The 14,301-nt window shown below is 55.3% G+C and overlaps 1 protein-coding gene across 4 annotated transcripts in view; it reads right to left on the bottom strand.

The window, feature by feature from the left end:
- Window positions 1–14,301, bottom strand: part of LIMS2 (LIM zinc finger domain containing 2) — a 70,164-nt gene that overhangs the window by 13,103 nt on the left and 42,760 nt on the right. For all 4 annotated transcript variants that reach the window (XM_034654346.1, XM_034654344.1, XM_034654343.1 and 1 more), the window contains 3 exons: window positions 4,900–5,059; window positions 2,741–2,807; window positions 2,377–2,497 (listed from right to left, as the gene is read on the bottom strand). In XM_034654346.1, coding sequence (XP_034510237.1) covers window positions 2,377–2,497; window positions 2,741–2,807; window positions 4,900–5,055 — 344 coding nt within the window. In that variant the 5' untranslated portion in view covers window positions 5,056–5,059. The remainder of the gene's footprint in view (window positions 1–2,376; window positions 2,498–2,740; window positions 2,808–4,899; window positions 5,060–14,301) is intronic.

Here is a 14,301-nt window from a genome sequence, read left to right as displayed (position 1 = left end):
TTGCTTGCTAGACTCCCAACCTCCTTCCCACCGCAAGAAACACACAGCAGCAGAGCTCTGCAGAAAGCACCCCCGAAGGCAGCTGTGAATGACTCAAGAGCAGGGGGTGCGGGAATCCCGGTGGAGGGGGAAGGAGTTTGAGCTCCCTGGGTGGCACCTTTCCCAGATGACCCTTGCATTTCGGGGACATGGATTATAACTTAGAACTGAGTGTTGTAAGTACATTTTAGGCTGGCCACCAGGTGACATCCAACAAATGCAGCCTGTGGGCACATCATCTCAGTGCTGGGTTCTTGATCCCTCCCGCTATGAACCCACACACAGACCCGCATGTGGCCCGACAATCCCCACAGCTCTCGGCAGCTGCCTGATCCCTCTTGAGTCGGTCGAGCACGTGGCAGGGGGGGACAGATGCGGGGGAAGCCGGGCTTTGGCCCTGCCTCAGGGCACTCCAGCAGGGAGCCCGCACCTGGCATGGGACCCTGTCTCCCACTAACCCAGACCAGCAGGGGTGTCCTTAGCCCCGCTCCCTCCTAAGAGGCTCCAGCAGCCACAGTGGGCCAACGTGTGAGCTGTTTCACTCTGTAGCATGGCACCGACCATGCTAGCAGGTCCCTTTATATACTTGTTCACACTGATCATAAACATAACTGTACTTTAAGATTCTGAAGGCTATTGTGTTTGGCTTCCCAGAACTTCTCCTCCCTTCCACCCAAGAGTGGCAAAGTGGAAGTGAAGACAGGAGAGGCCAGGCAGCCCCGCTCAGGCCTGACACCCCCCCCCGCCCCCACGCTGAAGTTCTGCATCACAGGCCTCAGACTGCTAGCCCCGGGCTAGGAGGTCGGGGCGGGGGAACGCCTCCTTTACAGCAGTGCTTTCCTTCCTTAAGCGCTTCCAGCCTCTCTGGAGGCAGAGGGCTCAGTGTGGACTGTAGCTTGGGAGGAAAGCCCCACACCCGGCAGGCGACCCCCGTTCAGCACAGGACCCCTGTGACACCATCTGTCCCCCATAGCCCCTCATGTAGACAACGACACGGGCTCCTGCCCGGTGGCCTGCAACCACCAAGACCAATACCAGACAACGTGGAGCAGGCGAATGGATGAGATCACTACAGACAGCATCCAGAGCAAAGGGTGCAGTGGCAGAGAACAGAGAGGTGACAAGGCAGGAGAGGGCAGGGCACACAGACATCTAGGGTGGGCGACTATCTTCACTGGCACGGGGAGACCTGCTGGTCAGTGGAGGGGAAAGCAGACTTTGGCTGGGGCCTGTTGCATTTGGGATGCCCGGGGACACCAAGTGGTTGAGAATCTGAGGGAAAAGTCTGGGGTGGAGGTGTACATCCAAATCGTCCAGGACTCTGGGACTTTGGACAGAGAGGAGGCCCCTGTGCCGAGCCCCCAACAAGCCAACATGGAGACACGGGTGGACGGAGGGACATCAGAAGAGGAGAGGACCCAGCACAGCCATGAGGCAGGAGGAAACCATGAGAACACAGGGTCCTGGGCGCCTGGAGAGCAAGCGTTTCAGCAAGAAGGAAAAGCTTTGCCGTGAAGCTTGCTGAGAGGTCAAGAGAGTACCAGCAGTGACCCGTGGGTCTGGTAATGCGGAGGGAGGTCGCATGGGGGCACCGGCCAGACTGGCAGTGGGGGGCACGTGAGAGGAGCCAGCAAGGGTGCTGGAACACGCTGCAGACAACCGCAGTGGGAGCACAGCTCTGGGAGAAAGAGCGCAGACTGCAGTTGACAGCCCTGCCGGAGAAAAGGGTGGGGAGGGGCGGGGCTTTGACAGGAGCGGGGACAGGGCCTCCATGGAGCATGGTGACTGAGGCCAGGGCGGCACCAAGGAGGGTGCAGGGGAGCCTTCCCTTCGGGAAAGCGGGAGGGCGGTCTTCGCTATGGGAGGACAGTGGGGAGAGAGCCGGTGCAGGGAGAAGAGAGCCAGTCTTCCTGGAAGGCAGGAACTTAGTCTACCAAGGAAACCTCACACGGGGTGCCCTGAACATCAGAGTCAATTTGGGCCCCCTGGCTGAGTGATTTCTCTCCAGCAACATTTAGCCAGGGGCACAAGGAAGGACGTAGATGGTTGGGGTCCGCGGCGAGGGGTGGCCGGGCAGTAGTGATGACCCAAAGCTCTTTATCCATCCACTGCATCTGATGGTCCCTCCTCTGGCCACCTTCTTCCTCGCTGCCTATTGTCAGCCTGCTCCTGGGAGCACCCCCAGGCCTGGAGCAGGCCATGACTCTTCACCCCCTACTCTCTCCAGCCTCAGCCCTCACCTGTAAACCAGCGGTCTCTTAGCTGCTTTGCGGGTGGGCACAGGTGCTCACTAAGCAGTGGAGGGCCCTCCTCCCGTCCAGGACCCGGCCACCTCACCTGCCTGCGTTCTTCACGAAGCCCAGATCAGCCAGCTCCACATCGCACAGCTCACAGCGGAAGCACCCCGGGTGCCAATTGTTGTTCATGGCCTTGATGACACGGCCAATGATGAACTCACCTGGAAGAGATCGGTCCCTGCTCGCTGAGGCAGGCACGCGGCCCCTCCCAACCCCCTCCCAAGCCCTGTGCACACTGGCAATCGCCTGAGCTCAGCCTGGTCCCAGAGCTCCCCTCGCAGAGCTGGGGAAGGTGATGCCTGGAGAGAGCTGGTGCTCAGAGAGGGGGTCAGGGAAGAGCACCGTGCTCCCGCCCACGTGCCCAGCCCTGGGCGCGCAGAGGAGCGTGCCACATCAGCCCTTACCGCAGGATCCACAGCAGGGAGCAAACAGCATTTGGAAGTCATGTTCGCAGTACTTCCGGCCTTCGAACTGCAAATGGACCACCAGAGAAAGTTCAGGCAAACCGCCATCATTCCCCCCAGCTGGCCAGTCTTTGTTGGATCAGGACCTGCCCTTGGGGAGGCTAGACAAGCACCCCAATTTGTGCAACTGCTACCAGCAGGCAGCAGGCTGTATCACCCAACTCTCCTTCCGGAAAAGGCTTCCTGGAGGATGTATTAAGGAGCTGGAAGACTGCAGGGGGTGGGGGTGCTGAGAAGAAGACATTCCAGAGCAGCAGGGGCAAGGCCTGGAGATGAGAGGGAATCAGCTGGAATTGGCCCTATCCAAAGGGCGGGTGTACAAAGTGAGGGGCCTCCAAGAAGCTGGGAACTGGGCAAGGCCAGCCCTCCAAAAGCCGCTGCTGTTTGCACAAGACCTTGGGCTGGGATCAAGTCTGATTTATAAATGTCACTTGGCCCTATTTTCTGTGTGTCTTCTCTGTGTGCGAAGTGCATTTCCCCCAGAGGCCACAAGAGACCCAGAGAGGGGAAACAGAAAGAGGGACACAGGAAAAACATGGGGGCCTGAGGAGAACCCCAAGTCCTGCAGCCAGCAGGAGCCACTCCAGGCACCAGCCATTGTCCCCATCTGCCTGGGCAACAATGGCCCTTGCATTGGCCCCAAGTGTGGCCAAACCCTGTCCCTGCTTTCTTCTCCCTTGACAATTTTCTTTTCTTTTAAGAAAGGTTAGTTTGCCCCTTCTCTGAAATGAGCGTCTGACTAGGCTGCAACTGAATATACCCTACCCAGTGGCCGTAGAGGTGGCAGGGCATGAAATTCATTCAGCAACGGCTATTTCCTGAGCACCTACTCTGCGCCAGGCTTTGTTCTAGGCACACGGCCACCACAAACAGAGCTCTGCCTCCCCTCCCCCTGCCTCTACAGTGGGCCAGCATTTCCAGGAGGCTGGAAGGCTCCGCCAGGGCCAGTAGGCGCTCACACACCGCACGGCCATCCATCTGTCAATCCCATCAGCTGTACCTTTGAAGTCTCCCAGCCTCTGAGCCCTGGTCGCCACCTTCACTGCAACCCCCAGTGGTGCACTGGTAAATGATGACCAATCAGCCCTTTGGAAGACGGGGTCCAATCTGCAGCATTTACCAGTTTCTATGGTGGGAATATTCCTGCCATTCCTGCCATGGACAATGTGAAACTACATCAGCATGGAGTTGAGATAGGTGCGGCGGCCATCAGGGTACAGTTTCCACCACCCAAGTACAATAGACAAATAACCTCGAAGGCATAGATGATAGAAAAATGTAATAAAATAATTAGGAGGTGGTGATTTTTGAGTATGTGTTACCCTTGTTTTCAATAAAATTTTATCTCACTGTACATTTATATAACTTCATTTTTAATAAGGGTCATGTTTAACCCCTAGTTGGCAAGATTATTGAAAATTTACACAATCTGCTCTTACGAGCCAGTGTGGCCTGGTCTAGACAGCTTCACCTGATCTGGATTTTTTTCAGTAATCCAGCTTCTGGTCCCACCTGTTCTCCAGCTTCTGTGCCTGCCCACATTAGTCTCTCCCCAGCACAGCAAGGAGAGTGGAGAGTAGTCCTTTTCAGATGTCAGACAGACTGCTCCTTGCTGTCCCTCAAGTATCCTGCGTGCTCTGACCTCAGAGCCTTTGCACTTGACTGTGCTTTCTGTTGAGTGCTCTTCCTGCAGATGTGTGCATGGCTCCCTCACCTCCTTCAGGTCTGCTCAAACATCGCCTTCTCTGACCACCCAGCCTCCTCACCCTGAGAGTCCCTGTACCCAGAACACTGAGCACCGTCTGATATGCCATGTATTTATTCTGTTTACTGTCTGATCCCATGGGGTATGTGCCACCAGGGCAGGGTGTTTGCAGTCTACCCAAAGGAGGCTGGAGGAATGGGGACTCTCCTTCAGCACCCACAGCCACACGTGAGGATACACCCCCAAAGTGCAGCAAGCTTAAGACCTGGCACGACTGCCCATCAGTCAGCGGTCAGGACCATGGCTGGGCTCCTAGAAAGCAGGCTCTGAGCTGCTGGGGGGCTCGGGCTCCAATACAGCAGTCCGGCCGAGGGTCCTGGGCACATCCCCTCACCTCATAGAAGAGCCCCTCGGGGAACGGCCGGAAGCACTGGGCACACACGAAGCAGTGCTCATGGTACAGCTCTCCGTTGCTGTTGACAATCCGCTCGGCAGGGGCGAAGCGCACCTGGCAGCGCTGGCATACTGCATTGGCCAAGGCGTTGGACATGTTGCTGGGGGGAGAAGGAACAGCAAGGTCAAGGCTGGGGAGGGGCAAAGACAAGCAAGCCTGGAATACCCTCCTTAAAAAGTAAAATGCTCTCCAGAGTAAGGAAAATCACTGTCCTCGCCCTGATGACAGTCTTGGCACTGTAGGGACTCAGCAACACACAGTCAGGGCCGAGCTGCCTGGCACTGGCTTGGGTCAGCCTGCACGGCTGCCCTACACATCCCCCGAAGCTTCTGTGTCCCATGGGCATCCTAAGTGCCGGCGCATGCCAGGGGCTACGGTACGTATTCCCAGACAGCAACCCTACAAGCCCAACGCGGCATCCCCATTTTACAGATGGACAAGCCAAGGCCTTCAAAGAGCTAGTGTCCTTCCCCAGGGCCACAGTGGGTGGAGGCAAAGCCTAGATTGGACACCAGCACCCCTCCAGACTCTAAAGCCCCCATAGTTCCGCCGCGGCCCTGCGGCCCCATGCACTTCCATGGAGCTTCAGACATGGCCGGGCCACAGCCAGGCACACACCAGTTAGAGCAGCGAGGGCTCAAGACCGGCACTCTCACAGTGGCCTGGGCTGTACCTCGTTCTCCGGGTCTGGACTCCCAGCCATGGAAAGACCACACGATGAGTTCTCGGCCAGTTAGAGGAGGGACACGTGCCGGCCCTCAGCAGGGTGCCTGGCCCACAGTAAGCTCCCACAAAGGACAGCGCACTAGTTGCCGGCGTCTCTGCTTGGTTCCCAGGCTGCTCAGTCTTCACCATGCTGGGCCACGTGTTAGGGTGTCTGTGGCCACCTCAGCTCCCTCTTGTGCCTTCTATCTCCTCAGGGAACCAGAGTCTCTCTGGCCCATGCTGAGGGGCCCCGAGGCGTGGCCCAGAAGAGCTGTGTGGGACCGACAGCCTCTATGACCCTCCAACATGCTGATGCCCATGCCTTTTGCTATAAGGGTAGCAAATAGGTTTTGTCTCAAGCGGCAACTGTGACAGATGGGTGGCAACTGCCCAGCTATCTGGGCAAAGCAGGACAGTCAGGCTCAGCAAGGAGAGACGCAACCAGCTGGTACAGAGTGGTTGGACACAAGCTGCCTGCTCTTGAGAGTATCTTTCCAGCCTGTACTGCCTTCTAGGGTGTGAAGCCCATCCTCCCTTGCGGCCACAGCATTATGAGAGGAATTCTCCAGCGAGTGAAGCTCTGGCTGGGTGTCCAAGTGTCCATCACAGGAAAGAAGGACACCTAAACAGGTTGAGCGCAGGAGGTGGGAGAGGGATCTGCCGGCCAGGGGTCTGGGTGTGGGCTAGGGCAGTGGGTCTAACAGGGAGCTGCTGGCACACAGAGACAGGCTGGAAGCTGGGCTGGAGGCCCCAGGCAGGACCCCCACATGGCAGGGGCAGGGCCAGAGGGCTCTTCAGAAGCCTTGCCAGGCATGCTGGACTTCTGCATGCCTCAGCCTCCCCTCAGGTGTGTTTGGGGGACCAAAGCCACCTTCTTTGTCTGCGTACCAGCCACCAGGGCAAGGAAGCAGGATGGTGGCAGGAAGAGTCAGGTAGAGCCCAGGATGCAAGGGAGGGCCTGCATGCAGCAGCCACCCCCACCCAAGACACACCCTGCATCCTCCCCAACCCTGTGCTGGTCTCCACAAAGTGGGCCAGACACTGCAGGGGAGCAAATGTCTAAGCTACCACAGAGGGCTAGGCTGGACTCGTCAACACAGGCATGGTTTCCCACTGGAGAACACTGTGAGCCTAGTGGCCTTGTCCTCCCACAACACACACCCAAGGTGGTGGGAGGAAGTTCCAACTCCCGGCTGCGCACAAGACCTTGCTGGTCTTGGAGAAGTGAGAAATCAACAGGAAATCCTGTGACTCTGGATCTGGAATTCCCCATGCAAAGGACCCAGAAAATGAAGCCAAAACAAGGATTCAAGTCCAGCCCCTAGGCTTTTGGATTGCGGCTTAAACCCAGAACCCTGGGTCCTAACAAGTGAGCTCCGGCAGAGCCCCATTGCCTCCCAAGGCCCCTTGCCCTCTGGCCTCCAGAGGGGCTGACCCAACTCCCACCTCCGCTCGCTGCTGGAAGGCTGCCCTCTCTGCCAAAGCCACACCTCATAGGTGGCCCACCCCCACAGGCACTGTCACTTGCTTGCCACTTGCCCAGACACTTGACCAGCCTTCAACCATTCCACCCTCGTGAGTAGACCCTCTGTGATTCCATCTCACAGTGACTGTGTTCCTGGCCAGAGCCCTAACAGATACCACCCTCGCAGCAGCCGGCCACACCCTACCTTCCTGTTCATCTTCATCTGGTCCCCTGAGCAGAGCAGCTGGTCTTTAACTGGTCTGCATCTAGTTCCCTGGCTGGGTCCCTGGGCCCCTCGGGTTGAGGGTTTCGCCATCTGTCCCCTCCATGCCTTACACAAGCCCTGGCATAGGGAGGTGAGGTATGGAGGTGACCACCTACCTTTCACACCCACTGGCTGCTCCAGCCAAGTCCTGGGGTGCAGCAGCACCCCCAAGGCACTCCTGGAACTTCATCCCCATGCCACCCTGCTTGGGACCACAGACAACACTCCAACCCACTGGCCTATGACAGAGGGATGGACAGACATGCAAATGTGCCTAACAACTAAACCATGTCACCATCAGAGAAATGCCAGCCGTTTCCTGCAGGAGGTGATGACACAGGAGGGGGTTCCTCCGGGCACACCCCTCCATGTTTGAATCCTGATAGCCCCCCGCCATCAGCTGGGGGACCCGGAAAAGGGTACCAGGTTCTCTGGGCTTCATCTGCAAAGAGGTCCACCAAAGTACCAATTACTGCCTCACAGAGCCGAGGGGAAGAGCTCACAGCGTACAGCACGTTGAGCCCGGGGCCAGGGAGGCTAAGCACTGGGTGAAGAGCTGTTGTTTCCCTGCAACTCTGGCAGTCTTCCAGAGCACCTCTTCCCCAGCCTAGTGCTGGGGAAGGCCTGCAGCCTGCACGCGTTCCCTGCCAGAGGGCAAAGGGTGGGAGACATGGACATTCCACGTCCTCCTTCACACATTCCAGCCAAGAATGGGGAGCACAAAGTCAGCCTCGTTATTCCCCCAAGGAGGCACCACTATCCTGCCCCAGCTGGACGACACTCATGCTGCCGAGGGCATGGCCGGTGACCAGAGGGTGTACAAGACGGTGTCCAACCCTTCCCAGCACCCCAACACACTCTCAATCTTGAAAGCGCGACACAAGCCAGTTTGTGAGCTCATGCAAGATGTCACTGAACTTTACAATGACTGGGGTGGGGTGGGGGGAGCCCCCTCTGTGCGCACTTCTTGTGAGGAGAGGTTGCTGGTTCCAGATAAGGAAACTGAAGTACAGAGAGGGTCAGTAACCTGCTGAGCGTCACACAGGACTGGACCGTGTTCTCTCTTGTCCCCTCAGCTCCTGGTGGTATTATACAAGCACAGCCATTCAAGACTCTCGTTTGTTGGTTGGTTGGTTGGTTTGTTGGTTTGTTTGTTTGTTTGTTGACAACCCTAGATCCTGAGGCGCCTGGATGCCTCAGTCGGTTAAGTGTCTGCCTTCAGCTCAGGTCATGATCCCAGCATCCTGGGATAGAGTCCCACATTGGACTCCTTGCTCAGCAGGGAGCCTGCTTCTCCCTCTCCCTCTGCCCCTCTCCCTGCTTGTGTGCTCTCTCTCTCTCTTTCTCTCAAATAAATAAATAAGATCTTTTGAAAAAAGAAAGAAACAAAAAGAAGAAAGAGAACAATGTTAGACCCTGCCCCACTCCAGCCTCCCACCCATCTGAGCCTAGAAAGGTAGGGTGAGGGCCTAGGAAGAGGCAGGGGCCAGCCACAGGGGTCCGTTCACACTTGAGAATGAGTCCGTGTTCCTGGGGCCACATCGGCCTGAGCAGCGATCGGTCCAATGCACATGCTGTATGGCCAGGCAGACCAGGTGCCAACCTGGCTCAGTGTTCCCTGGCTCTACGGTATGTGGCAAAGTACTCCCTGAGCCTGGGCTTCCTCATCTGTAAAATGGGCTAGCAACAGCTACCTCCGGGGGTGGCTGGGAGGATTCAGTGAGGTGACACCTGCAAGCACAGCCCATGATGGCTCCATAACTGGCAGCCAGTCACATCCCCTCCCTCCGTATCTGACACTTCTTTACTGAGCACCTGCTCTGTGCCCAGGCACCGTTCCAGGTGCAGGGAGAAAAGGGGGATCCCACTGCAGCACGACCTCTGAAGCTCGAGTGGAAGCTGCCCTGGCACCGCCCGGGCCTCCTCCCCGCCACTCCCTCATCAGGGTACCTGGCTGCCCGCAGTACACAAGAATTTACAGCAAGCCAGTCCCACCCCCAGCCTTGGGAATGCCGGAAAATTAAATGCTGCCTTGGGCTGCTACACACAATGCATTGACAAAACCAGAAACATCTGCCCAGTCTGTTTGGAGCCCGTGGGAGATCACATGGCTTTTCCTGAAGCCCTAGCCACACCTCTTTGCTCAAGCAGCTTCACTGACTTTGAAGCAGGTGCGCTTTAAAACCGTCCCACTGAGAACAGAGGGCTGAGGGAGGGCATGAGCCAGAAGTTCACAGAAAAATAAAGACAAGTAGCATATAAACAAATGTGTCTGCATGCAGGGGACTTTCCTGAGGCCTGGTTTTCATGACCACGCCCATGTGCCCTCCTTGCTTCTTGGCCTTGTCCATACTGTGAAATCTCTCTCCAGCATGGCCTCTAACCTCTCAGTGCCCTGGGAGCCATTCCCTGCACCTCACGCCACGCATGTCCAAGGCCATCCAGAGGCCTACCGGTGAGGGTTCTCCTTCCAGCACTGCCACGCTCAAGTGAGTTTCTTGCCGTCCTGAGCCTCAGGTTCCCCATCTGAGCAATGGGCTCGTCCAGTCCCCGTCCTGGTGCATAAGGGGACTGCAATCCCAGATATGTAACAGGGACAGCTCTGCAGCCCATGTTCCCCGCCCCCGCCCCCACCCCCACCCAATGCTCGGCTCTTTGCTCTGTCCTTAGCCCCAGATGTCTCTGGTAGCTCAGTCCTAATTACCTCTCCAGAAGGCTGCTCTGACCATGGGGACACAGTGAGCTCAGAGCAGGCTGGATTTTCCCTGTGTAGCATTAGCCCCCTGGACTTCCTTTCTTCCCTGGGTCCTCCAGATCCCCCCTCCCCTCTGTCTGCTGCTCCCCGTCTCTTCCCTGACTCCCCAGCCCTCTTCCCAGTCTCTTCCCTGACTCCCCAGCCCTCCTTCCAACCTCGGAGTCCTGTCCTGCTGTTCCTTGACCAACTCCTCCTCTGGGGGCTGCACCCTTTCATGCCAATGACCCCAAGTTCACAGCCCTCATCACTCTCTCTCCAACTTTCTACTAGAAGTTTTCACCCAGATGGCCCCTGGGGCCCAGCCCCCAGCCCCAGACACCCACACCAGTGGCTCCACCACCATGTCCATGCCCCACCCCAGGTTAACTCATCTCCTCAGATACCCTGAGCTGTATCCTGAGCCCCACATGCTCCCCTTCCTGCCCCCAAAGGAGGCCTCAATCAATTGTCTACACTGGCAATTCTCCACGAGATGAAGCAGTTCAGATTTTAGAGTCAGTCCAAACTGGCTTCAAATCACAGCGCAGTCATTTTTGGATGGGTGCTGTCCAGTTTGTTCGTCTCTAAAGTGGCAATGAAACGATCCCAGTCTGAAAGCAGTAATGCGAGTTCCATGGGACAGCCTAACTCTAACACCCCATTCTCAGCGTCCTGCCCAAGAATGTTGATCCCAGATGACAACAAACCCACTAGATTTATCGCGCCCTACCCCCAACCTTATCGCCAACCCAGGCGCTGTCCCCACGCCCTGGGCGGACGGGCTCCTGCCGTCGGAAGGGCCAAGCCGGGTGTCTGAGGAAAGGCCGGCAGCCGCAGCTTTCCGGCCATTGTCCCTGCCGACCCCGCCCGGCCCCTGGCCACCTACCCGGGCGCGGCGGGCGGCGGGCTCTGCCGGTGCTGGCGCCGCCGGTAGAGCCCCGACGCGGCGAGCGCGCCCAGCCGGGCTGCCATGGTGCGGGCCTCCTCCTCCCGTTGCGGGGCGGCCCTGCTCCGACGGACCCGCGACCACCTTGGCTTCGGGGGTCAGAGGCGGTGGCGGGAGCGGCAGGGCGGCCGGCAGCCACCTCCGGCCAAACACCGTGACGGCGACGGGACAGGCCGGCGTGCAGGGGGCGCCTCTCCCCCCACCCCCTCTGGACAGGAGCTCACGTTACACACTGCGATCTCCAAAGGGCAGCATGGTCAACTCCAAATAGAAAGGATATTGTTCGCGCGGCGGGGGCAGCACAGTGAAAGCAGAGGCTGGCGGAGCTGGGTCCAGGCTGGGGAGGGGACTCGCTGGGAAGGTCCCAAACAGCACTGAGGTGAGGTCCATAGTAGCAGGCCAGGATGCCCGGAGGTCCCAGTTTGAGAGGAGCCTAAGAGGGAACCCTAAGCCGCATGACATGCTCATGATGGACTCTTGGCTGAGGAGGGCTGTATGGGACTGATCTGGTTTAGGAATCCTAGAAAAAAGTTAAGAAGCTGGTGAGGAAGCCCCACACATGCCCACATTCTGCCTTGTTCCCTCCCCTGAGAGCCTGCGCTTCATAGGATACCTGGAGACCCAGATCAGGGGCAGCCTTGGTCCCCTGGATCCAACCAACAAATTGCCAAGCACCCAAAAGAGGTCTATGCTGTCAAAGCTCAGAGAACATGTTAGCCCCCCACTTGTCAGGAAAAGCAGAAGCAGCAGAGACTGATAGAAGACCGCCAGGAAGGCACTGTTCCCACGCATTTTTACCTAAAGAGATCAGCAGCGTTACTGTGACCCAAGCGCAAACACCCAAGGTCAGTGTCTGAATTGTGGCCACTGCTGGCCGGGCAGGCACTATGGTCAGCAATAAAATAAGGATCCAGGGCACTCACGGAGATCTTTAACACTGATTCCATTTTCCTGAAAAACCTTTCTAGTAAAGTCAGAAAGCCTAAGCAGTATCTTCCTTCGCCTTTCAAAAGAAAAAAACAGTAGCTATCATTCTGAACAGCGGGGCGCTTGTCCTCCTACCCTGGGGTGGAGGGAAACTTTGGAGAGGATCCATTGGCACTCAGATGCCGGGCCCGCATACCAAGAAGCATACCTCATCCAGCAAATCCAAACTCATTAACCACCCTGGGGGTCAGCTCCAAAACACAGCCAGATGACCGCAAGCATTGGGTGCAATGTAACTTGTAAGTGCAGCTCAATTCCAAAAGTACCGAGCACTGAGCAGTTCGACAAATATTTTCGTAAAGGTGGCTGTAGGGGCAAAAGGGCATAGAGAGGCTGAGGTTGGAGGAGCCAACAAGTACAAAGATCACCTCCCACTCTCTGATGTGGATAGCTGAATGCTTAAGAAAGCTTATTAGAAAGTTTTGTNCAAACTTTGCATCGGAATCTGGGGATGTACTGTATGGTGATTAACACAATATAATAAAATAAAATTAAAAAAAAAAAAGAAAGTTTTGTTACAGCACCTTGAAGTCAACGCCCTAGGGCCTGGGCCCCTCCTACCAGCCCCATTCAGCCCCTCCCGTGGGGAAATCCTGCACTCTGGAACCCAGAACTCACCCAGAGCCACAGTTTCATTTAAGGAGGGAACATTTATTTAGGGTTTCTGAAATTGCAGATGGACCAGAGAGGGAAGCTATAGCCACAAGTGTTTTGTGCATCATAATTTGTAAATGAAGTTCAAGTCCAAGGTTACCAAGCACTAATCAATTCAACAAATATTTACTGTAAGAGGAAGTACCAGGGGCTAGAAATTGAGAAAGGAAATTACAGTCTGATTGAGCCCAAATCCCAAATCTCTGCACAGCCTTGTGCCCTAGCCCCCCAATTCTGCAACCTGTCTTGCAGAAGTGGGTGTCAGAGCCATGCTGGTGTCCCCAGCCAGCACTCTGGCTCCAGAGGACAAAGTTGCAAAAACATAATAAGAATGATATCAGCATAAATGGCAGAGAAAGAACCTTTGAAATTTTGTCCCTCCATAAAAACAATGAAAAAACTAGCAAAAATTGTCAGAATCTACTTTTTCAGAACTCTGTAAGTTAACCACAGTTTTGCAGTAACCCAGGGGCATTTGGTCAAGAAAAACAGTTGAATTTTGGTAAGAACAGTGAGCTTTGTGGTGTTTTAATTTATCCTAGCCCATGACCCCTATACCCTAATTCCATGGCTGCCTTGATAAATAACATCCTACACTCCCAGTAATTAAGAAGCAGACAGGGCTGGAGCTCCTTCAAGCCTCCATTCCCTGGAAGACTCCATTTGAAAGTCTAGTCTTTATGTGACCTCACTCACACATACCCAATGCTAAAAGCCTCTCTTGGGGGCTGTTTTCAAATGTACTACTATCGTAGCTGCCTGTGGTATCATAGCTATCATTGCCATAGGCAATGGTTAACAGTGGGGGCAACAATAGACTAAACAAAAAGCTTAAAAGGAAAAACTGAGGAATGAGATGTCCTTAGGGGCTTCGAAAAGGACCAACATATTCCTGGGAACCAGAAGGCCATGCAAAAGCACAGGACTGCTTGCATGCTCAGTGAAGAACTAAGGTCCTAAACTCTCACTTCTGACTGACCTTCAGGCTTGTGCAAGCAGGAGTGAAGGCTATGGCAGAGTTGTAAACTGCCCAGTTGAATGTTGAAGGTGAACCCTAACATACACTTAGTGCCCTCAGTAAAGACTGAAAGGCTTATTGGTTTCAGGCATTGAGGGAAATCTTTGTCCAATCATTAGCTGGCCACTAAACTAACCAGCAGAGACTTCAGTGGTCACAAATGACAAAGATACAGACTTTACAGAGTTAGATCAGAAAAGTCACTAAAGAGGCTCCTGGGTGGCTCAGTCAGTTAAGTGTCTCCTTTGGCTCAGGTCATGATCTCAGGGCCCTGGAATCAAGCCCACATCAGGCTCTCTGCTCAGCAGCAAGTCTGCTTCTCCCTCTCCCTCTGTGATCTCTCTCACTTACTCTCTCAAATAAATAAAATCTTTAAAAAATTAAAATTAAAATTTAAAAAATACTAAATAATAAAAGTCCCTAAACAAACAAGTAGCAACAACAAACTCTGAGGAGTGGGGGAGAATCTGATCTCAGAATTGCCACATATTATTTGAAATGTCCAGTTCTTAGAAAAAAATTATGAGTCGTACAAAGAAATGCAAAAGTATGACCCTTCCACAGAAAA

This window comes from Ailuropoda melanoleuca, chromosome 2 (assembly GCF_002007445.2).
Source record: "Ailuropoda melanoleuca isolate Jingjing chromosome 2, ASM200744v2, whole genome shotgun sequence".
Lineage (NCBI taxonomy): Eukaryota > Metazoa > Chordata > Mammalia > Carnivora > Ursidae > Ailuropoda > Ailuropoda melanoleuca.
Note: the sequence above shows the minus strand (reverse complement) of the source record. Positions and strands in the feature narration are given on the sequence as shown.